General features: G+C 45.6%; 1 protein-coding gene across 2 annotated transcripts; it reads right to left on the reverse strand.

Annotated features, from left to right (window-relative positions):
• Positions 1-347: 347 nt before the first annotated feature.
• PRUNE1 (prune exopolyphosphatase 1) lies at positions 348-27,759 on the reverse strand. Of its 2 annotated transcripts, XM_080915243.1 has the most exons (8): positions 27,552-27,759; positions 15,535-15,627; positions 12,212-12,414; positions 10,464-10,648; positions 8,469-8,627; positions 6,231-6,325; positions 5,236-5,394; positions 348-2,084 (listed from the first exon to the last, which is right to left on the reverse strand). In XM_080915243.1, the coding sequence occupies exons 1-8, from the start codon at positions 27,588-27,590 to the stop codon at positions 1,653-1,655; spliced, it is 1,365 nt and encodes a 454-aa protein (XP_080771369.1). In that variant the 5' UTR covers positions 27,591-27,759; the 3' UTR covers positions 348-1,652. The 2 variants fall into 2 exon arrangements, with proteins under 2 accessions (XP_080771369.1, XP_080771370.1); XM_080915244.1 differs by lacking the exons at positions 8,469-8,627; positions 10,464-10,648; positions 15,535-15,627; positions 27,552-27,759 and having other exon boundaries at positions 12,212-12,410.
• Positions 27,760-27,937: the final 178 nt, after the last annotated feature.

Here is a 27,937-nt window from a genome sequence, read left to right on the forward strand (position 1 = left end):
TAGCTGGGTACTGGTGCTGGTGGTGCATGCCTTTAATCGCAGCACTCAGAAGGCAGAGAGGCAGGTGGATCTTCAAGTTCAAGGCCAGCCTGGTCTATAACATCTAGCTCCAGGACAGCCAGGGTTATGCAGAGAAACTCTGTCTCAAAACAGTTAAAAATGGGCTAGAGATGAAAAACACCCAGTGGTAGAACACCTGACCAGCTTGCATAAGGCCCTGGGTACTGTCAAGGGAAGGCTGAAGATGAATGGGAATAGCTCGGGAGAGGAGTCTGGGAGGTGCAGCTATTACCGAGGGAAGACCTGGTTATACTATTAAAAAGAGACAAGACCTTCAAACAGGAAGTATTTAATATGAAACAAAAATGCAGAACAAAGTACCAACGTCACAGAACACAGTCCCTTTGGTTCAGTGATCGCACCAATATTCCACGTTCCCATCGGCTAGAGACGTCACACCCTAAAGTGAAGTCAGACTTCCCCAAACCACCACACACCCTACAGTTCAGCGATATTGTTTGCAACCTATATAGGGTAAGAACAGGGGAAACAGCTTGGTTCAGGAAAAAAAAAAAGGGAGTGGAGTGGGGGGAGGAGAGAGGAGACTACACATGCGGAACAGTCACTGGGAGAGAGCTCGCTGCTGGGTCACCATTACAACCCTGTACATGCTACATGAGGCTAAGTTCCTTGGTACAATCACACATAAACACGAAACAATCCAGTGACCCCGAGTGCTCCCAGGGAAGACAAAAGGAAAACTAATAAGGAAGCAGAGGAGAGGAAGGATGGGAGGAAGAGCAGGTTACAGAACACCAGAGCACATTTCCTCCTAACCTCAGTTACAGATGGGGAAATGAGACCTAGGGCAGCAGATGTCTCACCAGAAGACACTCTACGAATTCTTCAACATGAGCAAAACCAGAAAAAGACAGACAAGACCTTGCCAGACTCAGTCAAGATCTCTTGGCAAAAATGCCTATTAGTTCCACAGTGACCCTGGGTGCCAGGAGAAGGCAAGAACCTGGGTCCGGAGGTTCTTTCCAGGTTTCCCATGATTCTGGGACAGAAGAGGCCAAAGATATTGGAAGTCGGACATCTGTTCAAGACAAGAGGCTAGCCCAGTATAATAGTAATGGTTGACAATTTCAGCACTCATGAGATTAGGAATTCAAGACTAGCCTCACACATATAGAGCTCAAGGCCAGCCTGGGCTATGTGAGGCTCTGTCTCAAAGAGAACTTTAAAAAAGAACTGAAAAGGTCAATTCATGGAGACAAGCAGTGAACTGGTTTCATGGTGGATACCGCCTTTGTTCATCACCCTTCTGAAGATACTGAGCTGGGTCTACATTCCTCTAGTCCTCTCTGCCAGGACAGTGGTCCTATCACACTGTACCCTCCAAACAGAGGAAAATCAGTGCAGACTAAATAATAAAATTAAATAAAACTTGTCTGACTGGTTGAGACAGGAGAGGACAGGAAGAAAGCTGTTCTTATAGTGGCTGCTTTCTTTCTCCTCCCAGTATTGAGAACAGTACCCCCGATCTTGGAGCCAAGGACATAGTTGGCTGAAATGGTCAAACATCTCAAAACATGCATTTGAGGCAGGCCAGTCACCTTGCCACACTCCCCCAACCCTGCTTCCGATGGTCACTTATTTGATGGGCAGGCTCTGGTAGACTGGGATAGTGAGATCTGACTGCACTTCTCAAAGACAGCCTCGGCAGAGAGCTTAGGCAGCCCCTGATCCAGAGGGCACTCATCCACCAAGCTGTTCATGGGCGTGGGTGGCAGAGGAGGGTCTTCTTCATCTTGACTCAGTCCAGAAATCAGGGAGTTACTCGCCTTGTCCAATTCCTTGTCCACCTGTTCCCTAGACATACCCACTACTACCTCAGACTGCCCTGAAGGCATCCTCATTGAGTCAAGATATGCGGAGAGAGCTTCCTGGAGCACAGGCAGCAGCTTCTTTCGAGAGACCTGGGTGTTGCCTTGAAGATAGGCCTGGAGGATAGGAGAGATGCTTGGGATGGGTGTCAGCTTCAGGGGTGGGGAGGTGGACTGTTCCAGGACTCCACAGATCTAAAGAAGACAAGAACAGGAAATGATGGCCAAATGATGTACCATAGAGCTGAGGTTTCTTTAACAGGGATGAAAAATATTTAGTTTGTTTGCTTGTTTGTTGAGACAGGGTCTCACAGTGAAGCTCCAGATGGCCTGGAACCCAGACTCACCCCCTTTGCCTTCTAACTGCTGAGATTACCCATGGACTACCATCGCTAGTTTATGAGGTGCTTGGATCAAATCCAGGGCTTCAAGCATTTGGAAGCACTCTGCCATTGGACGTACTCTACCAGATGATTTTCATGCCTAGACCACCTCTTAAACTCTAGGCCTTTCATTTACTACAATCCTGGAACTTACTAGGTAGCTCAGGCTGGCCTTGAATGCACTGTTATCCCCCTTCCTCGGCTTCCCGAGAGCTGATATTGCAAGTAGAAGGCATGCTGCATTAACTTATTAATTAATAAATGGCTAGAACACTTATTTAGACGTCATTCTGTTTCATTAACAGAGAAACCAAAGTGTGAAGAGGCTCTCTTGAGTGAAATCATGTGGACGATGGCACGGTCTGAGACAGACCTGGTACTCAATGCAAGGCAGCGTCCATGTGTCCTCTGCTCATGGACTTCAGTGAGGACAGAACTAGCACCCACATAGAGATCAGAGACAAAGGCCCAACAAACTGACTAGAAGGAGGGTGGGCACGGCGTGCTGCCAACTTAGGTGTTTAAAGATGCCTGGTTATGGTGGTGCAGCTATTGAACACACGTGGCTAAGGTGACTGAGGTTATACAGATTGGCTCAGTTTTGTTTTGTTTTATATTCTGGTTTTGAGCCAGGGTTTCTGTGTGTAGCCCAGGCTGTCCTGGAACTTGCTCTGTACACCAGGCTGGCCTCCAACTCAAAGATCTGCCTGTCCTTACCTCCCAAGTACTGGGATTAAAGGTATGTGTTGGCATGGCCAGCAGATTTGATTACAGTTTATACAAAATGAGACTGACATCTGAACCCAGGACTGTCACCAAGAGTAGTGGTTTGTTTGTTTGTTTTAAGATTCATTTTATTTATATGAGTACACTGTAGCTGTCTTCAGACACACCAGAAAAGGGCATCAGATCACATTACAGATGGTTGTGAGCCACCATGTGATTGCTGGAAAATGAACTCAGAACCTCTGAAAAAGCAGTCAGTGTTCTTAACTGCTGAGCCATCTCTCCAGGCCCAAGAGTAATGTTCTAAATGAATTATATACAAGTAACAGAAGGAGGAAGAAATGGCGGAACAGACTGAAAAGGATCCTATCTCCCAGCACAAGGAACATGGACAGTTACAGCCATCTGAGTGGCGGAGTGGGGACTACGTTCTGGAGGGGGAAGGGTCCTTTTCTATAAGTACCTTCTCTTTTCTAAGTACCTTCTCCTTAACACGGTTAGTAAAATCTGCATGTTCTGAGCATGGACCCTGCCACAAAATGCACTTTATGCTAATACCCACAGCAAACTGTACAATAGTGACTTTTCCATCACTACTTTTTGCTGATGACCATAGCTGATTGTAGTGACTAAAGTCCTCAAGGACAAGTGGGTAGGGGCCTGAGACAGAAAACCATGTCAACCAGATTATAAAACCTGTTCCCTCCATAGCACCAGCTACTCCTACACCAGGGGAGGAAAAGAGGAAGCAGCAGCAAAGAGGAGACATACCTTTCCTGAGTTCAAAGGAATTTTGGCTGGACATCTTCCCAGTACAGGCAACTCAGAGTCTTAAGTCATTCTGACCAATGGGAAAACCGAAAGGAAGGCCAGGAAGGGGGCTGACCCTGTACAGATCCCTTCTCTGGAGTGTGGTATCCAGACTGACCCCAGTGTGGCGCACAATTGAAAAGGTTCCTACTGTGTGTGTAGGGGACAAGTGTGTCCCTTGTCTTTTACTCTTTGTAGTGTCCTACTCCTGAGCTACACCCCCAGTCTTCTGTCCATAAATTGTCAAGGCAATAAAAAGGACCAATTTCCTTTTAGCTTTTTGTTGTGGTGGGTTTTGATGGTACTAGGGATCAAACAAACCCAGGGTGGTAGCTAGGTGAACCCTCTACCGATGAGCTTAATTCTCAGCCTCCCCTTGGTCTTTTCTAACGATAGGATCTCACTACACAGACTTGGCTGGCCTCAAATTCACAGGCTATCCTCTTGCCTCTGCTACCTACTGCTAGGGCTGGAGGTGTGCACAGTCATGCCTGGCACCAGGCTGCAGTACCTAAATGCTGGGAACAGAGGCCTGAGCCAGTATTGCCCAGTGAGAGCAAGTTCTAACTACAGGTGACAACATTTCCTTCTACCCAGAGTCTGCTGCCGCTCCTTGTGAGCCTAAATTGTTATCTCCAATCTTCAGAACTGTGATAGTTTGTGTGTGCTTGGCCCAGGGAGTAGCACTATTAGGAGGTGTGTCCCTGCTGGAGTTGATGTGTCACTGTGGGTGTGGGCTTTAAGACCCTCATCCTAGCTGCCTTGAAATCAGTCTTCCATTAGCATCCTTTAGATGAAAATGTAGAACTCTTAGCTCTGCCTGCACCATGCCTGCCTGGACACTGCCATATTCCCACCTTGATGATAATGGACTGAACCTCTGAACCTGTAAGCCAGCCCCAATTAAATCTTGTCCTTTATAGGAGCTGCTTTGATCATAGTCTCTGTTCACAGCAGTAAAACCCTGACTAAGGCAAGAACCACTTTTCTCAGTAACTGTATGTCTAAAGCTATTCCCTTGTAGGGAGGATGAACAAAAAGCAAGCAGGGGGTCCAGGTGCATCCTGGGCTATATGTGAGTCCCTGTCTCAAAAACAAAAATAGGACCAGCAGATAAAGGCTGTCCAGACTGACCACTGGTATTTGATCCCCAGGACCTACACTAGTAGAAGTGAACGGATTCCTGCTAGCGGTCCTCTGACCTCCACATCTACATACACACTAGATCCCAGCATCCATAATGAATGGCCAATGAATACCTGTCACTCCAGCTCCAAGGGATCTCACACCCTCTTCTGGCCTCCATGGGCACACACACACAGAAGTAAATAAAAATGTAAACCACAGAGAACTCAAGGCAAGGTCTGACAGCACAGAACTATAAGACACAGAGGCCATTGACCCTCTGTGATGATATGGAGACTCACTGCCATTCGAAGTGCCTCGTGGGGACAGAAGACGGCCAACTGCCGTACTGGCTCATTGTGAGTGTTGAAAAAGATAGTCATGGCAACCAGGGCGTCATAGCTGTGATCCTGGCAGAAAGCACTGAGGTCTGTGAGGAGGTCTGACCGCTGCAGAAAGGCCTAGAAGAAACAGAAAGCAGTCAAAGTTTACAGCCAGACCATCCTTATCACCAACTCTTACTAAGCGTTTTCTGTGCATGCAGCTCATAATTTGTGCATCACTAGGAAATGTGTGTCGTATTTATGCTGGAGATTGGTAGGATGGGGAGAACACCGGCTTTCCATTAAGACAGCATTGTTCTGAAAAGTAGCTCCTTCCATTTCACTGCCTCTCAGGAATAAGATCTGGAAGTGATATTAACCCCCTGAGCCTAAGTTTCTTCAGTAAAATAAGAAGACAGCATTTTTTTTTTTTTTTTTTTTTTTTTTTTTTTTTTGGTCTTTGCTATGTTGTAGGTTCTTCTTTTTCCCATCCTTTATCCTCCCTCCCCCAGTTTTACCCCCTATCAATATATAGGAGAGAAGGATGGGGGGGTGGGGAAGGAAATTTTTTTGAATCTAATTTCTTTCTTCTTTGAGCACACTACTAACAAACCACAAACCAATCCTCTTGTGCCATGAACAACCACCAATCTCCGCCTCTGGGAGCCCTAGCATTTATATATCCTCTGAAAAATTCCCAGAATTCCAGTGTCACACACACATTTGCAGAAACTATCTGCGGCTGGCAAAACCATGCCTCTGCTAGAGCATGAGGCAAATCACAGCAAGCCGATTCAGATAGTCCAGAGCAGCCCTGCATCCTCACACCTGCGGTTAAAATGAAAACACACGCATAATACTTCTGTATTTTTAAAAGAGGCCAAGATTTCAGAATTCTCATTATGGAGCCAACTTTCCTGCCCCACCCAAAAATAAAAGGTGTCCCCTCCCCGCTTTCGCTGGCTTGCTCTTACCTCCAAGTCCATGTAGACTGCACTGATTGCCACTTTGGTGCCTTGTCTGTAGATAGTCTTCTGGTCCTTTCTGAGCATCTGCTCTGTGGTCAGTCCTAGGAAACAGAAGTCAATCAGGAGACTTGGCCTAACACTGCAAAGGTAAAGGTAGAGAAAATGGGTCCACAGTTTCTCCTCAGGGCAACGGACAGGAGCAGTAACTGGAGCTGTATCATATAAAGGTTTAAATAACCAGGTCACAGGCAGGAGAGGCAGCTCAGCAGTTACGAGCACTGGCTATTCTTCAGAGGACTTGGGTTCAATTCCCAGCACCCACATGATGGCTTATAACTGTCTGTAACTGGAGTTCCGGGGAATCTGTCACCCTCATCTGTTGGCACCAGACATGCACATAGTGCACAGACATACATGCAGGCAAAACACCCATGCATACATACAACGATAACCATCGGTCTGTGTAGCAGGGTAAAAGAGGAGAAGCTTCACTCGGTGTGGTAGTGGCACACACACCCTTGAGCCCAGTGCTATGGAGGAAGAGGCTGGGGGAGCTCAAGAGTTTGAGATCAGCCAGGTCCAGATCATGAGTTCCAGGCTAGCCAGGGCTATGTAATGAGGCCTATCTCATTAATGCCTGCCTCCCAACAAACAAACAAAAAGCCAGAGCCAAAACAACAGAGGCAATTACGGTTCCCTATCCTCCCTGTTTATTATTTTTGCTGTGAGTCGCATCCAGGGCCATGCGCCAGGGCCACCGAGCTTCTGTCTGCTCTCCAGCTGTACCCTTAGCCCTGAGGGTTTTTCCTTTCTATGTTCACTCTAGAAGTACACGGAACATTTATGTTTCCTTCTTTTGCTTTTTTATAAACGTCAATAGGTGGACTATGGAAGTTGTTGGTTCTGTCTGTCTTCTGAACATACACTAAATAAAATAGCTTCTTCTTCCTTTCGGTAATTACATAACTCTGGCTCTTGACTTACCAGCCTCCCCTCCCCCCAACACCAGTATATTTTATGTATGGCTCACATTCTCTGATTAGACAGCGACTCTAAGATCTTTTTTTTTGTGTGTGTGTGAGTTTCTCACAATGTAGTGATAATCTTCACCCTCTTCAATATCCTCAGACCCACCTACCTCCCCTGAGCACAGAGCTCTGGCTTTGTTCTCTTTCCTTTTCATACCCACTGAGTCCAATTTGTGCTGCACATAGTCTTGGACTTTTAAATGCCTTCTATTTCATTCTGTCTTCTGGGACAGGGCTTCTCTGTGCAGCTTTTACCTTTTGAGGCAGGGTCTTACTGTGTGCCCAAGCTGTCCTTCAACTCACCATGTAGCCCAGGCTGCCATGAACTTTCTATCTTCTGCCTGGCTTCACCAGTGTTAGGATTATAGGATGGGTTACCATCCCAGCCCTGCTCATCCTATGTAGTGAGAATTCTACAATTTTGGTTTCTTTAAAAACACAGAAATGGGGGCTGGAGAGATGGCTCAGCAGTTAAGAGTACTGGCTGCTCTTCGAGGTCCCAAGTTCAATTCCCATGGTGGCTCACAACCATCTATAATGAGATCTGGTGCCCTCTTCTGGCCTGCAGGCATACATGCAGGCAGAATGCTCTATACATAATAAATAAATCTTTTAAAAAACATACACATAGAGAAATATTATATGAATGTGCTTTCATTTTAATCCCAACTGAGACGATGTGGGGCTTCAGACTGTTCGAAGTAGCTATGATTTGCATCACGCTGTAGCAGAAATGTGGTTTTGCCAGCTGTAGTTTCTGTGATTGTCTGACATTTGGAATTCCAGACACTCTTCAGAGGGTACAAAAATGCTAGGGCCCTGAGAGGTGGAGTGGGTGGTTACGTAGGGAGGTTGGTTTGGTCTATTAGTAGTCATGCTCAAAGAAAGAGAAAGAAATTATATACAAAGATATCTCTGTCTATCTGTCTCCCCTCAACCCCCCAAAAACCATCCTTCTTTCTCTCCTGTCTAATATCAGGGGTTAAAATTAGGGGGATAAAGAGTAGGAAAAAGAAGAACCCACAAAGTAGCAAAGACCGGCTACAGTCCTCTTACAGACTCAAGATGGGAACGACGTAACATGACTCATTGGTTCATGAGCAGACATGTATGTTACTCATTACCATTTCCATGCTCTGAAGTCGCCCTGATGGCTTCCAGATATGAATCAAAGCTTGCCCACTGACTCTCTCATGGAAAATATGACACATCATACCTGAGACATCAAACTTCGCCTTCTGCAGAGAATCAAAGATGTCCTTTCTTTTGGGCAGATCTGGGAAAAGAGCCTCCAGTTTTTCCACATATTTGCTGTCCTTTGGGGTTGCCTTTCCAATTTTGGCATCCATGTTGACACAGTCCAGGATGATGGTTCCTATAAAGGGATATGGCAGAACAGGAGTCCTGTGTGTGAGTGAACCCTCCACTCACAACCTTTAACATACACACAACTCCAAACCCAACTCCAGAGGATACATCCCAGGCAATCTCACTGAAGACAAACAATACACTCGGACTGACCATGTCCTAAGAGAGACCTCCCGAGGTAAAATGCAGTGAGGGGCATGAACAGGTGCACAAGAAGCCTGGAGCTGTTCAGATGGCTTAGCAGTTAAGGGCACTGGCTGCTCATCCAGAGGGCCCAGGTTTGAGTCAAAGAACCAATTTGGCAGTTTATAACTGATACTCTCAAGAGATCTGAAGCCCTCTTCCTTCTGGCTCCCTCAGGTAACCAGCATGCACATTGTGCATAGACATACACACAGACAAAACACCCATACACATAAAAATAAAGTAAAATAAAAATTTTAAAAAGGACCCTGGGCATCCTGGGCCTAGTAGATTTCACAGCCTCAGAAGAAATTCATCTCTTCAGCAAGCCTAAATCCATCACACAATCTTTTAAAAATTTTTTTACAATTTTAATTATTCTTTGAAATTTTCATATTCTTTCCACTCCTTCAGCTCCACCTCCAGCTACATGTTCTTTCTCACTCTTAAAGAAGGGGGTTGGAGTCTGGCGGTGGCGGCACATGACTTTAATCCCAGCACTCAGGAAGCAGAGGCAGGGAGACTCAGAGTTCAAGGCTAGTCTGTTCCACAGAGTGCTTTCCAGGACAGCCAGGACTAGACAAAGAAACCCTGTCTGGAAAAGGGTAAAAGGAGGGTAAGGGAGGTGGCAAGGAGAAGTAAGAAAGTCAGGCAATGGTGATGCACGCCTTTAATCCCAGCACTAGGGAAGCAGAGGCAGGTGGATTTCTGGGAGTTCGAAGCCAGTCTGGTTTACACAGTGAGTTTTAGCGCAGCCAGAGACCCTGTCTCAAAAAAACCAAAAGAAAAAAAAAAGTGGGGGTGGGAGTATTGTTAAGGGCTGGAGAGATGGCTCAGAAAAGCACAGTTTCTCCCCCAGAGGGACCCAAGCTCAACACCCAAATAGCAGTTCAAACCATTTGTAACTCTTATACCCTCTTCTGACATCTGAGTGCACCATGTAGTACTCAGACAAACACACAAAATACCCATCCACAAAAAAATGTGATTTTTTAAAAAACAAACAAACAAACAAACAAACAAAAAAACCCCAAAAACAAAAAACACGCTCATGGAGTATGATATTTATTGGCCAACTACTCCTGAGCACTGACCTGCCCTGGAATGTGACTGACATACCTAGTGTCACTCCACTGCTGAAACCTGACTCCCCTCTCTCCGCAGCTGTCAATTTCAAAAAGCATGTTGGCTACGGATGAAGCTTTGTGCTCTTCTGTCTGGATTTTGTCTTCCATCACAGCCTCTTAATATTGAAAGAGCGTGCCTAGTCTAATCTAAATGAGATCTACACACACACACACACACGCCTTGTGGAAAGATATAAGAGAAAAGACCTGCTTGAGATATAACAATTATTTCCTGGTGGAACTGTCTCAGAGATGTTTCCTGTTTCTTTGGTGAGTCCTCCTTCCATTGAACACTGCTGCAAATGGGAACTACCAAGGTCAGTGTCCTCTGCCTCCTTAGCGCTCTCTCTAACAAATTCCCAGGCAGCGAATCCATGACCACCTGCAGCAAGAGCCCTGGTCCTCTGGGGTGAGTGAACAGCTTCAGCTTCAAGTACACCGTTACCAGTCAGGCTGAAGGGGTCTAGACTTGCACTGCCCGTTCCCCCTTTTGGGATAGGAGCAAAGGTCTCAACCCAAACCTGATCCCTTACCATGGAGTAGGGCTGCAGTTTGTCTGTCCAAGGTCTCTGGTGCCCCCTGCAGGATTCTCTCTGCTACCAGGGTGGCACAGGACCCCACCAACTCAACTGAAACGTGACAGGGAGGACAGTATTTCTGCTCAATTGGTCGGTGGTCCAGCACTTCCGCAACTGCCTCCTCCAGAGCCGCATCACTTCTGGGGAGGGTGGTAGTTAACAGGAAACAGAAAGAGAGAAGCAGGTAAGAGCTCTCCGGCTGCCCAAACGGACCTCCAACTCCTCACCACGAGGAAAAGTGTGCATGCCCTATACAAATACCCAGAAGTCACTTTACCCAGCCTTACCCCCTCTCCACTCTCTAATGTGGAAACGGACGCAGCATTTAAACAGCACGTAAATGAACTCTGTGAAGTTTCTGCTATAAATATCTACACAGTTACTGTCCTTTAGGGTTGCCTTTCCAACTGAACTCTATACTTGTCCTTGTTCTCTTGACAATGAAACATGAAAGTCACCAGGCAGGACTTTTATCCGTGTCTTCCTTCTAGGCCCAGCAGTACCCCTACCTGGACTGTTTCAACTAAGGACTTGAAAAACAAAATGAAAAAAAAATTTATCCTATTAGGACCTGGAATAATATAATTAACTCCGCTACCTAAAACCAAAGTCCAATCTCCTTAAAAGGCCCACGAGGACTCCATGATCTGCCCCTGCCTCCCTCAGTCCCTTCAATTCCCGTCTTACCTTTCCCACATAGTTCACGCCCAGCTGTGCAAAACAAATCCCAGTTCCCTACTCAGTGTGCAATTTCATGCCTGCCTGGCTTCGCCTCTGTTAATTCCTCTCTCTCTGCCTGAAGCTCCTCTCAGCTACCTTCCCACCTCTGTGGGGACAAACACCAAGCTCTCTCCTAAAACCGGGCTCAAGGATCTGCTCCTCTGTAGACTCCTTTTGGCCTCAGTTTCCCTCCAGCACAGTAGGTTAGGTCCATCTGTCCCACCATCCTCTAGAGAGACAGTAATGGCGTGCATTCAACATGCACTACGATAATCTCAATTACCTCCCCCTTCCTGACTGAAGGACGCATGGAAACTGTCCCAGGTTTCCATCAGTAAATTCATGGATGCACGGATGCCCTCAGGCAACTATCATTTCTTGGTATAAGCACGGGATGCTCAAGGGAAAAATACACATTTTTAAGAACAGCAAGAGCCAGACATACTTAGGCAAGAATCATACTCCTGTTGCTTCCTGGCAGCCTTTTCTAGTCCTAAATTAGAAGTGGAATTGTTATAAATGTACACGTTTGCTGGACAGACATGACTGAGATATTTATGAAGTCTACTAGAACATATTATTCCTGTATTTCAAAACAGCAAAAAGTTCTCACATTGAAGGCAGACTTAAGCCATTTTGAATGATTAGTTTGAACTCACTGTGTATTTTTGTTTCTTTATATCATAAACATCACATAACTAGAGGAGTAACACTATTTTAACCGTTTTTTTTTTTAAATATTAGATATGACTCATCAATTATAGTTAGCCTCTGAGGCAGGGGGATTTCTGATTTCAAGGCCAGACTGGAATATATAATGAGCTCCCGGTCAGCCAAGGCTGCATAGTGAGGCAAACAAAACAAACAAGTCAGAACAGTAACAACAAATGAGCCGTTAAGACTCCAGAGGGCAGCTCTCTTTCCTCCCTTCCCTCTGTGCAGGCCAAGTGTCCACTTCATCGACCTAATGCCCGTCTGCTTACTTGGGTAGAATATGGTGGTCAACAAGAATGAGGGTGAGCTGGCCAGCCTGGTGCAATGCAAAGAGGTCAATCTCATCCCGGAAGATCAGCGCTGGCTCTGGAACCTTAACTTCCTGGAGGAAGAAGACATTGTCCCCTCGAAGTGGAAGCTCAGAACGCTTTATATTTAAAACTGGTATAAAGATGTCTTCTGTTTCAGATGTCTAGTTAAAGAATTGAAAAGAAGACATAATACGGTTTTAGGAAACTGTAAGAAAAAGTAACCCCACACTAACTCTAACCCTGAGGTTGGATGCTGAGTTCTCTCCCTAATACACAATTGCAAAAAACAGGCCAAAGGAGACATGATCCTAAGTAAGTTGCCACCTCTCAATTAGCAAACCTATAAAAACGAAGGGATGGCTTCTTTAATACTAGAGAATCAGACAAAGCACACATTTTTTTTTTTTTTTAACGGAGTTGGTCTTTAGGAAAACTCACTGAAGTCTTCCGAACTCAGACTTTTTTTTAAACTTTATTTTAAAAACAAAGATAAATGTACAGATTTTAAAGTATTTTTGCATAAAAGTATACAAATACATTTTTTATAAGGTTGTAATTAAGTATTTGTGGCGAACTGCACCCTAATGTTCTGAGAGAACGGCTCTTGCCCTCCATCTTAGCAATGGCATGGAAATCAACAAGCTACTTTGTGGAAAAGACTTTTAGGTACAGAGTTCAAGCTACAGGAAATAAAAAACTGGTCCTTAAGAGCTGACCGGGCAGGGCTTGGAGAGAGGACTCAGAGGCTAAGAGCACTGGCTGCTCTTCCAGAGGACTCAGGTTCCATTCCCAGCAATCACATTGTAGCTTGCAACCATTTATAACTCTGGTGCCAGGAAATCTGATGCCCTCTTCTGGACTCTAAGGACACCCTGCACACACTTGGTGCTTAGACATATACACAGGCAAAAAACCCCACACATACACATAAAATAAGAATAAATATGGGGTAGGGGTGGAGAGATGGCTCAGTGGTTAAGAGCACTGACTGCTCTTCCAGAGGTCCTGAGTTCAATTCCCAGCAACCACATGGTGGCTCACAACCATCTGTAATGAGATCTGATGCCCTCTTCTGGTGTGTCTGAAGACAGCAACAGTGTACTCATATATAAAATAAAACAATATTTAAAAAAAAAAGAATAAATATGGTATAGTACTTACCTGGTATGCAAGAGGTCTCGAAATTTGCAACACTGCAAAAACCATATGACAGTTTACACCTATAAGCCCAGCACACAGCAGGCAGAAGCAGAATTAAAAATTCAGTGCTGCCCTCAGCTACCTAGTGAGTTCAGTGTCAAAATGAAAGCCTGTCTCAAAAGTGAGGGGGTGGGGGGACCTAACCTGGGAAAGATAAATTCTAGATCATTGGTATCCATAAGGAACCTCGATAATAAGCAATTTAAATATAACTTCATGGCTTCGCAACTTCCTTGTATTGGTTTAAAGAACCCCAGTGGGCCCATATGATAACCAAGCATGTGAATGTTTGGTTATCAAGGGAGTGGCAATATCTGAGAGGACTCGGAAGGTGTGGCCTTATTGGAGGAAGCATGAGGTGGAGGTGGACTTTCAGGTTTCAAGGGCGCAAGGCAGGCCCAGTGGCTCTCTCCTCGTACTGCCTGTGGGTCCAGAGGTAGCACTCTCAGCCGCTTCTCCAGCACACGTCTGCCTGCACGGCACCACGCTCACTGCCATGACGACTGAACCTCTGAACCTGTAAGCTAGCCCCAATTAAATGCTTTTTTTTTTTACTTTAATTAATTCATTTTTTATTTTTATTTTCTTACAACTTTATTTAAAAAATAGAGATACATGTACAGACTTTTAAAGGCATTTTGGCATAAAACTATATGAATATATTTTTGTCAGTACTTGAATTTTTTTTTTAAAGGTTTGATAGTATGCATTGAAATTTTACTAGTTAAAATAAGCATAAAGTACATGTAAAACAAAACGTAACATGGAAATAGTCAAAGTTTTCTTGGTATGTATATATTAAACATAATGGTTTTTAAATGCTAAAAATTGCTACTGGGCTATCTTCTTAGCTCTTGAGTTATTAATGATTTAAGGTATAGGTGTACCCCACTCTGAGAGGGTACTATAAACTTACTGTTTTTTGTTTTTTTTCTAAGAAGGGCTGAGGCTTCCACTTTTTGGCCTTTCTTTTAAATGCTTTTTTTTTTCTTTTTGTTTTTCTCTGTGTAGCCCTGGCTGTCCTGGAACTTGCTCTGTAGACTAGGCTGGCCTTGAACTCAGAGAGCCTGTGACACCCTGACCAATAAGCCAGATCTATATGTCCCAGAGGGTAACTGACAAAGCTTAAGGGTCTTTATTTGCCCTTTGTGCTGTGCAAAGGTGCATGTATGCCTGCACAAGCAACTGTAAAGCTCAGAGGACAACCTCAGGTGTCATTTATCTTTTAAAGATTTATTTATTCTATGTATATGAATACAGTCTTCAGACACACCAGAAGAGGTCATTAGATCTCATTACAGATAGTTGTGAGCCACCATGTGGTTGCTGGGAATTGAACTCAGGACCTCTGGAAGAGCAGTCAGTGCTCTTAATCGCTGAGCCATCTCTCCAGTCTTCAGGTGTCATTTCTAAGGCACCAGCATCCTGCCCCCGCTTGCCTGAAACGCAGCCTAGGCTAGGCTGGCTGGCCACTGAGCCCCCTAAATCTGCCTGTCTGCCTCCCTAGTTCTGGAATGAGAGGGAGTGCTACCATGCCTGACTGTTTATGTCATTCTAGGGGTCAAACTCTGGTCTTCATGCTTGCATACCAAGGCCTTCACTGACTGAACTATCCCACCCACTCTCCAACTTCATGTTTTTACTGAATTATTCACCTTATTTTATATTGAATATTTGGCCTGGATGCCATTTGTGTACCCTAGGTGTGCTTGGTGCCTGTGGAGGTCAGAAGAAGGCATTTTGATCCCCTGGAACTGGAATAGTAAATGGCTAACTACTGTGTAGGTGCTGGGGAATAACTGAACCCTGGTCCTCTGAGCCACCTCTCCAGCCTCCACCTCCCAACCCCAAATCTATTTGTTAATGAAACAGAATGGCCCTTATCCTCTTCCCACTTCTAACATCGATCTGTCTGTCCATCTGTCTGTCAAAGAAACAGTGTGGCCTTTATCCCACTTCCAAGATGTGAGTCATCACCCACCTGAGACTTCACTTCAGTTTAGCTAAGGCTAAATATTGCTAAGTGGTAAAGCAGGGCCTTGAATCCTTTCCCCTCTAAGGGGCTTTTTCTTGATACTCACCTTTGTTAGGTAGAAGGCCAGGGCAAGAGCAGACACCATGGAGTCTAAGTCGCAGGCTTCATTTCCCAGCACAACATGTAGAGGCCTGGACTCCTGCAGGGGAGGGAGAGACTAATAAACCATCTCAAGTGGAGCACCAGATATATTCTCACCAACCTTCAGAGGCTATGACACCATGGCAGGGGTCAGCAGAGGGGGAACGAGTATTAAAGCTAGGTGTTAAGCAGTTATCTACATCCAGTTGGCAGAAAGACACATTTTCCCTCCACTCACTTGAGCCCTCGCATGCTAACTCTCATAAGAACACTACGCCACTGTCTGGTTGCTCACACTTCTTCAGACAGATACCGACTGGAAGTCGAATCAGAATGCTCTGGGAATGGACGGCTAAGCTACACCCTCAAAGATTCTAGGCCTAAGTTGCCACACATCACTTCTATTTTCAAACTAGAAGAATAAATTTTACATTCCTAAGCTATAAAGATGAGCAAAGGGGCTTTGCAAATAAAGGTAAACAATAAAACCTACTGCCAGGAAGAAGGTTCAGTGGATAAGGGTCTACCATCAACCAGGCCAGATGGCCTGAGTTTGATCCCTGAACTCCCCTCCCCAAGCTGGGAAAGTTGTTCTACAGACTGTACACCATGTGGTCCAGGGACCTGAACTTTCAGGTGCCTTTACCCACTCTCGTTACTTTGCATGCTACCCTAAGAAAGTATGTACATAACCCACAGCAAGAGAGTTGCTGCTGCTGAAACTTTTCTGGAGTTTTGATTTGGCTTGGTTTTAGAGAAGGCCTCACTCTGTAGCCCTGACTGGTCTCCAATCCATTTGCCTCAGCCCCTCAGATGCTGGGATTACAGGCATGAGCTGGCCTGGCTTGTACACTTATTTCAACAATTTGTGTGTGCAGCAAGTGTGTGCCTGTGTGGGCAAGGCACAGTGCCAACCTCAGATGTTGATCCTCTCCTTCCTTCTATTTGGGGGAGCATCTCTTGGTTACCAGGGATTCTGTCTGTCTTCCATCTTGCTTTGCTGCAGATGCAGTAAGATTGCATGTTGTAGCAGCTGGCTTTACATGGTTCTGGGGGATTTGAACTTCCGTCCTCACACTTTCATAATTAGTACTTTATTCATTTAGCGACTGTGCGGGCTAGTTTTTATGTCAATTTGACACGAGTTACAGTCATTGGAGAGAAGGAGCCTCAATTAAGAAAATCCCCCCATAGAACTGGGCCACACTCAGACAAGTCTTTAGGACATTTTCTCATTAGTGGTTGATTTGGGAGGGTCCAGTCCATTGGCAGACTGGTGGTCCTAGGTTCTATAAAGCAGACTGAGCAAGCCAAGGCTCACAGCGAAACTATCTTAAAAATATATATATATATATAATGCTGTCACCCCACCCACACCATCAATTTTGTGTGTGCGTGGTGAACAGAGGATGCCTTGAGGGTGCAGGTTCTCTCCTTCTACCATGTGGACTCCAAGAAGCAAATTCAGGTTATCAGGCCTGAATGAGGCCAAACAAAGCGTACAGGTCAGTGCAAAGTTCCTGTTTCAACGTTGTTATTCTGAGCTGGTGACCTGTGCTGTAGGGGCATCCAGCATGTTACAGACATCTGACAGGATCTCTGGCCTCTACCCAGTAGATGCCAGATAGCACCACAGTCACAGCAATCAAAACCCATCTCCACACTTGATCAATTGCCCCAGATGAAGACTACTGGATTGCATAAAGAAGGCAGCAAGGTGGGAAGCCACCGTGGCTCCTCGTCAGGGAAATCTGTGAGGCATAGAGTTTAACTAGGAAAGGGGTCAGAAGACTAAGACATAGCAAGGGGCCGCGTTCATTATCAAGTAAGGCAACATTAGCAAAAAAAATCAGGGGAAACCTGCAGTCGTTGTCTTTATTTATGTGGCCTTCCTTCTTCTACCAGAACAGTTTAGACTTCTAGGGGTATACTCAGCCATAGGCAACTTTGTTCTTGTTTTTAAGATTTGTTTGTTTCTGAGCTGGAGACATTGCTCAGTGGTTAAGAGCACTGACTGCTCTTCCAGAGGTTCTGAGTTCAATTCCCAGCAACCACATGATGGCTCACAACCATCTGTAATGGGATCTGATGCCCTCTTCTGGTGCATGTGAGGACAGCTACAGTGTACTCACATACATAAAATACATAAATAAATAATTCTTTTAAAAAGATTTATTTCATGTGTATGGGTGTTTTGTCTGATTATGTATATGCACCATGTGTGTGCCTGGTGCCTACAGAAGCCATAAGAAGGCATTAGAACCTCTGCAACCAGAGTCACAGATGGATGTGAGGTGCCCAGAGGGTGCTGCAAGCCAAACCAAGATCCTCTACAAGAGCAGCGAGTGTTCCCAACCGTGAGCCCTCTCCGGCCCTTCTCCTGCAGCTACTGAACAGGCTGCTGCTTTTGTTCTGTGTGCTGGAAACTGAACCCATTGACTCATGCATGCTAGGCAAGAGACCTAACACTGAGCTGTAAGCTACAGTCCTACAATAGGCTTCTTTTTCCAATCATTCCAATCATTCTCTTTCCCATTTCTTATTCGTAAAATTTAAAAGTAAAGATTATTTGCCAGGCCTCTGGGGCAAAGGATCCCTAAAAGAAATCTGCTCTCAAGATTTGTCCATGTCCATTTCTCTAGGCCCATTTCAAAAATATGGAACCCTTGAGCCAGAGAAATGGCTTAGCAAGGGAAGGCACTTGCTGCCAAGCCCAAAGACCCGAGTTCAATCCCCAGGTCTCTTACGCTGGAAGGAGAATCAATTCTGACTCCTACAAATTATCCTCTGACTTCAACATGTGTGCCATGATGCATACACAGAAAATAACTGACTACTTTCTGAAGAGCACGGACCCCTTGTCAGGTGTGGTTCATGCCCGTAATCCCAGCACTAACTAAGGAAGCTGACGATGGGGAATCACAAGGCTGAGGCCAGTCCGGATGACACAGAGAGTTATAGGCTGCCTGCACTGCATAGCAAAACCCTGCTCCAGGAAAATGAAGTATGAGGTAATTTAGGGGTGCATGCCTGTAACCTCACTCCACTCAGGGGGTGGGGACAGAAGGACCAGAAATCTCCATGGCACTGTATGTTTGAAGCCAGCATGTGCTATGCAAGGCAACAACATACATCAGGGCTAGAGACATAGCTCAGGTAACAGAGTGCTTGCCCTCCACGGAAGAACTCCTGGTCTGCTAATACAACACTATATGTGCAGGGGCAGCAGCACGTGCCTGTTGTCCTAGATATGAGTGTGGAAGAGGATCAGAAGTTCAGCTACAAAGCAATTTCAAGGCCAGCCTAGGCTACACGAGACCCCATGTCAAATAAATAAATCAATTTAATTTAATTAAAGGAGCCAGGTGGGCTGAGGAGATGGCTCAGTGGTTAAGAGTTCAAATCCCAGCAACCACATGGTGGCTCACGAGCATCTGAAATGAGATCTGATACCCTCTTCTGGTATATCTAAAGAGAGCTACAGTGTACTCATATAAATAAAATAAATAAATCTTTAAAAGAAAAAAAAAAGGAGTCAGGTGGTGGTGGCAGGCATCTTTAATCCCAGCACTCAGGGGGCAGAGGCAGGATAATTTCTGTGAGTTCAAAGTCAGTCTGATCTACAAAGTAAGTTCTAGGACAGCCAGGGCTATAGAGAAACCCTGTCTCAAAAAACCAAAACAAAAGAACAACAAAAAAAACCACAACAAACAGGACTTGAGTTCCAGCACTTGGGAGGCAGAGGCTGGCAGACTTCTGAGCTCAAGGACAGACTGGTCTACAGGTGAAACTCTGTCTCCAGGGGGAAAAACAGAACAACAACCCAGTTTCATGAGATGAGAATGTCTGAATGACAGACATGCCACCTAGCCGGATTCAAGGGTTGTACACTGTGTCTGTATACAGTGTGGACCCAGAAACGCCAAAACCCACCACGGGAGGACTAGTCTTTTTCAACGTTTTTAAAAAACCATTTTTGGAGATTTAGATGCTTTGCTCGCATGTCTGTCTGTGTAGCACTTGTGTGCACTGCCCATAGAGACCAGAGAGGGAGTTGTATCTCTTGGAACTGGACTTACACACGATTGTTAACCACCACGTGTGCTGGTATTCTTAACCAAGGAGCCATCTTTCTAGCCTTAATTTCTTTTCTTTTTTTTTTTTTTTAAGATGTAGTCTTGCTTCAAACACAGAATCATCCTGCCTTAGCTTCCCTAATGCTGGAATGGCATACACAGACCAGACCACTGAACCTGGCAACAGGAGACTCTTTTGCAAAGGAGTAAGAGAATTCTATACCCAAGACCCCGGTAACATAATATCTCCTTTGACTCCCCCTGAGACTAGGGAAGGTCCCTGTCTCCCAGATACCAAGGACTGTCCAAGACGCTGTGGACCAAAGCGATAGGAAAACCCAAGAGAAGTGGCTCAGAGATGGTAACTAGCTCTCTGAAGCAGGAAGGGTGTAAACACTGCGGGCCATGTGTCCCAGCTGAAGGGAAGCGGAAGCAGAGAGCCTTTCCACATCCCTGTAACAGTGCGGGAGCCATGGCCAGTCAGATCTCCAGCGTGGAGGAAAGGGACCAAAGCCACTTCACAGCGTGAAGGGAAGAGAAGTGGTCTCCAATTGTAAGATGAGCATCAAGCTCTGGTGCTCAGCCAAGGCCAGCAGCAGATGGCAGGAACGATGTCACTGGTGGCAGTCCTGGACCTGGGGTGACCAAAGATGTGCAAGCCTTCTTTTCCTCCCCACCCTGCACCAGCACCACCCTCTGCTACCCAGGCCTGCCTGGATTAGGTGCCCCCCAAACCATGGTGTGTATGTGTGTGTGTACTGAGCAGCCCTCTTTGGCAGAACACCATTTGGACAGTCACAGACTAGGACTGAGTCCAACACTGCTTCCTACTTGATATGGGGTCCTGGTTCCGTTATAAAGCGAGGGCAGGGCTGGAAAGATGGCTCAGTGGGCAAGCGCTGTTAGTCTTGACACCCGAGTTCAGTCCCTACGACCAACATGGTGGGAAGAGGTGGGAATCCTGCCAAACTGTTCTCTGACCTTTACAGATGTGCTTGCTGCTGCTGCGTGCTCCCCACTCCCACCCCCACAAAATGTATAAATAAATGGTAAGAATTTTTATGTTATGGGCTAGGGAGATGATGGCTCTTGTACTGTTCTTGAAGAGGACCTAAGCTTGACTCTTAGGCACTACATTAAGTGGTTCAAAAAGGCCAGTAACTCCGACTCCAGGGGATTCTAAGCTCTCTTCTTGTGTCTGGGGGGAATCTCTATTCACATGCATATTCCCACACATAGATACACACATATACATATAATTAAAAATAATTTTTGAGACAGGGTTTCTGTGTAGCCCTGGCTGTCCTGGAACTCACTCTGTTGACCAGGCTGGCCTTGAACTCACAGAAATCCACCTGCCTCAGCCTCACAGTGCTGGGACTAAAGTCTTGTGCCATTACACCCAGCTAAAATTATTTTTTAATGAGGATAAATTGGGCATGTTAGTGCATACCTTTAATCCCAATACTTAGGGAGCTGAGGCAGATGGTCTGCAGCAACTCTGAGGCCAGCCTGGACTACTATGAGACCCTGGCCACCAACTGCACCCCCCAAAAACAAACACAAGCCAAGGATGCACTGTAACTTGTTTCATGCCCTTGCATGATTAAAAGAGGCATCACCTAAGAGCCTCTTCTGTAAATGGAGTACCCTCTCCCTCTTCTTCCTCTTCCTTCCTTGCCCACACTGGTGCCACCCTCTAAAGGGCTTTCCCTGTGAAGCCCTCCTTGGTGTCCAGGTGGAGAGTCTCTGCCTCTCCAGCTTCCTACAGCAGCAGTTCTCAAGAGAGATGATTCCCTTCCATGAATGTGTGCCCCAATTCATAACACAGCTTATGGTCCAAAGGAGAAGACCTTTGAGGTGGAAAGAGCTCCAGGAAGTGTAGACTCCTGTGGGCATGGCTACCCTAACACAGAAGACACTGCCCTCTTCGTTTAGGAAAAATGTGTAACTCTCACCACCGACACACCTCTCCACCGGCTGACACACAGGCCAGACAGTGTCTGTTTTCTAAGCAGGGGAGGAGTTCAGGGAAAACACAGTTAAACTTAGCAACAGGAGAAACCTGAGCTGCCAAGGGAAGAAACTGAATCTGAGAGCCATGAGAAACAAACTTTTTTTTTTTAAAGACAGAATTTAGCTTTGCTGATCTGGCTGGCCTTGAACTCACAGATCTTCGTGCCTCTGCCTAGGATCAAAGGCATGTGCCACCAAACCTACCTACTGTCACTGAATCCCAGGTAGCCTTGAACTCCTGGTAATTTCCTGCTTCTACCTCCCAAGTGCTACGATTACAGCGTGTGCCACCGTACCTAGTTTGTTGTTGTTTAGAGATAGTTTATAGATGCAGCCATGGCTGCCCTAGGATTTGATATATAGATCAGGCTGTCTTTTAAGTCACAGAGATTCTTCAGGTAGTACTAAAGGTATGAGCCACCACATCAAGCCAAAAAACTGAAAGAAAGGGTCAGGTTATAGCTCATTGAGTAAAGGTGTATGCTGTCCAGTCTGGTGACCTGAGTTCAATCACTGGGACATGTGGACTGTGGCATCTGAGCGTATGCACACACAATAAATTAGTGAAGCATAAACACAAATCTAAAGGAGGGAGGCTGGAGAGATACTTAAGGCATAAAAAATACTAGTACAAACACAGTGGCAAATGCCTTTAATCCCAGAGCTTCAAAGGCAGAGGCAAGCAGGTATCTGTGAGCTCAAAGCCAGCCGTGTCTACAAAGAAAGTCCAAGGATAACCAGGGTTTTAGACACACACACACACACACACACACAGAACAGTCTTGACCCTTCTAACCTCTGAGGGCATCAGGCATGCATGTGATGGTCATACATACACACAAGAAAAACACTCATACACATAAAAAAATAAATCTTAAAAAAATCTTTAAAAAAATGTTTTTAGAGGAGGAAGAGGACCCAGTAGTTGAAATAATATATCCTGAAGTATCTTGTTTGTTAGATGGCAGACAGGAAGAGGGTTTAGGGCTTAAAAAAAAAAAAAAAGAACCCACTTCCCTTCTGAGGGTGACTATGGTCGATATCCACCCCGCCTAATACTAACAGAAAAAACATGAGGCCTCTGACTAAAGGACAAGCCACCATCCACTCCTGACTGCAGTGCCATGCCTGAGAACTGTAGCTTTGTTCCTAGCTGGGAAATGTAGCCCCACCCCAAAGAAAGAGTTTTTCCTACTGAAATACTAGATGAGTCACTAGGAATAGGAGCTCGTATAAAAAAACGACAGACAGGGGGGATGGGAGAGAGGGGAACCGGGGAAGGGGATAACATTTGAAATATGAATACATAAAATATCCAATAAAAAAAAGGAAAAAGAAACAAATCAAGCAAAAAACAGGCTTTCCTTTCTCTTATCTTTGGTTTTGTTTTTGAGACAAGGTTTCACACCTAGCTCCTTTCTGTTTTTTGTTTATTTATTTTGTTTTCCAAGACAGAGTTTCTCCATATAGCCCTGGCTGTCTTAGACCTCATTCTGTAGACCCGGCCTCAAATTTAAGAGACGCATCTGCCTCTGCCTGGGATTGAGTGCAGGGATTAAAAGTATGCCACCAGTGCCAGGCCCTTTCTGGTCTTTTTTTTTTTTTTTTTTACACAGCCCAGGTCTAGGAGCCTGTTCTGTAGTCCAGGCTTCCCCTTTACTTGGGGTCTTTCCAACTCAGCCTCAGTCACTAAGCCCAGCTATGGAGATTTCCTTTCGGTGGAACATGCTATTGTCATGCGGCAAAGACTACAGAAAAGTTTTCTGGTGTCACATGCTAAAAATAAGGTATTACAGAACTGGCTACAATTCGCTATCTCTGTCCTGTGCAAAAACCAAGCATTCACAGCTCCCACAGACATCATTTAAAGGTGTGTCTGTCTGGACCTGGCTTCTCTTTACAGAAGCACATGTGGGGGTCATCTGGCTAAGACATCCGCCATCTTATTGATCACCAAGACAAATTCTGCTGATCCACCCTGCTAGGCCAATGTCCTACTTTCTCCTTCACTGCCCCGCCCCGCCCCGCCCCGCCCCACATATATTCTTCCTGAAGATGTACTAGCCCTGAGGAGGACAATCTTCTCTATCTATTGAAAGACTGCTCACTAGTCAGGGTATCCATGTCTCTGTGCTCCTCTGCGGGAAGCTCCAAACAAGCCCCATTGTTTGAAACAGGTCTCTCTGTGTAACCCTTGACATCCTGGAATTTGCTATGTAGACCAGGCTGGGATTAGGCTCTCTATACAAGAAACATTAACAGGAGGCTCAGCAGTTCCTAGCACCCACAAAAGGTTGGTTCACAAGAGCTTGTGATTCCAGCTCCAGGGGACTTAATAAACCCTCTTCTGAACTCTGAGGGTGCATGCGGCAGATACACATACACACACATACACACCTTTTAATAAAGAAAATATTAACAGATTCTGGGGGACATGAATCTTTTACGGTTTTGTGATTTAATGTTTCCTTGTATATTTCTATAATTGAAAAAGAATTACGATCACCGGCAGGGTCCAGCACGCTGCTATCCGCTTCTCAACTGACATGTCCAGCTTACTCCGTGCACTAGCGAAGTTCTGGGTGAGAAGCTTCTAAGACTCAGTCACCTTCAGGAGGAGTGCCCAGGCTCACAAAGAAACTAGATTTTGCTCCTTGAAGGAGAAGTGTGGAGAAGAACTGAGATAGGGTAATGCTGGAAAAGTCAAATTATTGCCAAACGTCCTAAAATGGTAAGTGCACTATTATCTGTGGGGATGGGTGTGGAGGCCAAGCCCTGAAAAGAAGATTCCTGCTTTGGGGTGAGTTTTCAGATCCAAGAGCTTCTCACCAAACAGTGGGAACAGTTACCTGATTCTGGAAAAAAAAAACCTCAACAGGATAGCTCTTAGAATAGTGTTCTACATTAGAATTTAACACAAGCAGTTAAAAGTGCTTGCTGCTCTTCCTAAGGCCAGAAAGTTTGTTCCCAGGACCCAAGTCAGGTGGCTCACAACTGCCTGTAACTCAAAATCCAGGCACCCTCTTCTGTTTTCCTCAGATACATGCATGTGCTGACATACACATGTACTCAGACAGTCAGACAGGAGCACCATGTGGTTGCTGGGAATTGAACTCAGAACCTCTGAAAGAGCAGTCAAGTGCTCTTAACCAGTGAGCTACCTCTCCAGACCCCAGAGTTGTTGTTGTTGGTTTTTAAGACTTATTTTTGAAGATTTTGGGGAAAAAAACTTTAATTTTTAAATTATTTGTGTATGCATGTATGAGTGCTGGTGCCTTCAGAGATTAGAGACCCCACATCCCTTGGACCTGAAATTACAGGAGGTGGTGGGTAATCTAGTATAGGTGCTAGAAACAGAGTTTGGTCCTTTGCAAGAACAGTAAGCCCTTTTAATGGATGAGCCATCATTTTAGCCCCTAAATGTGTGTGTGTGTGTGTGTGTGTGGGTGTGGGTGTGCGTGTGAAGATGAAAAACCCATTGTTTAGTGGAGATACAGTGGGAGAGGCAGATGGGATGAGATGGTTCAGCAGAAACAGGAATATGTTACCTCACCCTAAATTAAAGTTGGGAATATTCCTTTATCCACGCAGCTGAATCTACAGCAGAATTAGGCGACTCTCAGGGATTGCTAAAGAACAGAGTCTACTGCCCAGCGGAATGATTTGCTTTATCTTTGTTGTTGCTATTTTTGAGGTTTTTTTTTTTTTTTTTTTGTGTGTGTGTGTTTTTTTTCCCAACACACACAAAATACCATGAGTTTGATTTCTGGGGAGACGTTGCCCTCAGTGGAAGAGAATATGGTGAAGCCTCCTCTGACCTCCACTTTTGTCTACTGCATGGGTGTGGCTCTCAACACTCCACTAAATCCATAAAAGTGCTAAATAACTCATACGGATCTTACGAAGGACTTGGCACCCACATCAGGGGACACAAAACTACCTGCAACTCCAGTTCCAGGGACTTCAATGTCCTCTTCTGCAGTCTATAGGCACTGCGCTTAAATGTACAAATACCTACACACACATTAAACAAAATATATTTTCTCTCTTTTTTTTTAAAGATTGATTTATTATATATAATTCAGACACACCAGAAGAGGTCATCAGAACTCATTACATATGGTTTTGAACCACTATGTGGTTGCTGGGAATTGAACTCAGGACCTTTGGAAGAGCAGTCAGTGCTCTTAACCACTGAACCATCCCTCCAGTCTGAGGAAAAAAAAATATTTTCAAGGGCCTTTAATCTCAGCACTTGGAAGGCAGAGGCAGGTGGATCTCTGAGTTTGAAACTGGTTTGACCTACACAGTTCCAAGCCAGCCATGGTGAGACCCTGTCTCATATAAATAAAATAAAATAACTAAAAACAGCCAAGCTGGGCATCGAAGGCAACTTCTAGAACCCTAACACCTAGGAAGCAGAAGGACTAGAAGTTCAAGCTCAACCTCGGCTACGTTGGGACGGCAAGACCAACCTAGGCAATATACAAGACCAATCTGAAAACAAACACTAGAAACTAAAATATGCAGACCTCGGGCAAAGTGTGATGGCACACAACTCTTAACTAGCATCAAGTGGGTGGAGACAGGAGAAGCCCACAAGAAAAGTAACCAATGAGAACGGGTTCAAATTGCCTTAGTATTAAAACAACTCCCTCAAATATGGTGGGTTTTTTCCCTCAGGGAAAGTTATGAAGGGTCACCATGGCAACCAGGTCTGCCCCAACCCCAGTATGTACCCCAGGCTAATAATAATCCTTTGCCTCAACCTACCAGGGCTAAGATTACAGATTTGCAACACCATGCCTGGCCAGATAGTTTTCAAAAGGAAATTTTTAGTGTGGCTAGCCATCAACTTGAACTTCACCTTAAAATCAAATTGAGAATATCTGTTTATCCACGCAGCTGAATCTACAGAAGAATTAGGTGACTTTCAGGGTTTGTTAAAGAACAGAGCCCCAATGCCCAGGGGATTGATTTGTTCTTTTTTGCTGTTGTTGTTGAGAGTTTTCTGTTTTTGTTTTTTTGTTTTTCCAGCTCAGAGCTGGCCTGAACTGGTAAGCCCTCAACCTCCTTCCAAGTGTTGAAACTAGAGGTATGTGGCTACCACACTGAGCTAAGTTATTTTAAAGGAAAACATCTGCTATATCTCTTCAGGGGCAGAGAAACTCACAGTAGGGGCCAGGTGACCTGGAGCCTCTGATGGGAATAGCGACCTAATGCCGCACAGCCTGTCAACACAGCTGGGTGAGTCCAGCTGGTTCAGGAAACACCAAAAATAAGCTACAAAGAATTCAGGGCCGTGCTTATGGTTTAGATTCCAAACACACTTTGGGTTTATCCCTTACCAAGGAGCGGGTATTTTTATGTGTGTGTGTGTGTGTGTGTGTGTGTAAAACACTGAAAGCAAAGGAATGTAAGTTGTGGGTCAACATATATCCTGATGCATTATTCTGTATGTCTGGCATAAAAACAGAGATTTAAAGTAAAACACCACCACATACATAGAAAAAGAAATGGCAAATCACCATTCAGAGGCAATAAAACCATGCACCGAGGTGTCCTGCGCTCCCAGAGGTTCACCTGGAGGCCAGTGGACTGAAGCCTGGCTTGCGGGAGGGAAACTGAGGGGCGGGGAGAAAGGGACAGACACACCTCGCCGGGCGAGGCTGGCTGCCGCACAGGTCCTGCTGAAGGACCCTACTCAAGCGAACGAAGACTCCTTTCTCCCGGCTCTCCCGCCCATGGGCGAAGGGTTTGGTCCTCCAGCTCCCCGCGTTCTCCTCCGTGATCCCTCCACACCAACCGTCCGGGCTCCCCAGATCCCACACCTTCGTCCTTCCCAGACCCCACGCTGCATTCCTTTCGGTCACGGACTGGGACCCGTTACCTGCAAAGCGGCTCGACAGTCCAGCAGGTAGTCCTCCATGGTGAAGCCGGAGGTGTGCCGTTGCCTCTCAGCGAGGAGAGGTAACTCGACCGAATGTACCCCGCCCCTGACTCAGGGTCTAGAGCCTAGAGTCAAGGGGCGGGACTCGAACCCGCCACTAAAGGGTTCGGCCTCCGAACTCCAGGAGGAAGTGCGTAATCCGGCACTCCGTGAGTCCGGCGTTACCCCGCCCCCAGCGACAGAGGCTGGGTTTTGAGCCCAGAGACTCATGGGAGGTCAAGGAGGAGCATATCGCGGTGCCTCCTGGGAAATGTAGTCCAAAAGCTCGTGTTTCTCCCTCCCTCACCCCCCACAAGTTTGCAGTTTTCTGAGTGCTATGACAAATT

The sequence above is a fragment of the Micromys minutus genome, assembly GCF_963924665.1.
Source record: "Micromys minutus genome assembly, chromosome: 4".
Taxonomy (NCBI): Eukaryota; Metazoa; Chordata; class Mammalia; order Rodentia; family Muridae; genus Micromys; species Micromys minutus.

Coding starts and splice junctions, on each gene's coding strand:
- PRUNE1 (XM_080915243.1), bottom strand. CDS start 27,590: ATGGAGGACTACCTGCTGGACTGTCGAGCCGCTTTGCAG. Junction 10,649..12,211: donor GACCACCATATTCTACCCAA/GTAAGCAGACGG, acceptor CACCCTCCCCAG/AAGTGATGCGGCTCTGGAGG. Junction 6,326..8,468: donor GGCGAAGTTTGATGTCTCAG/GTATGATGTGTC, acceptor TCTGTTTCCTAG/GACTGACCACAGAGCAGATG.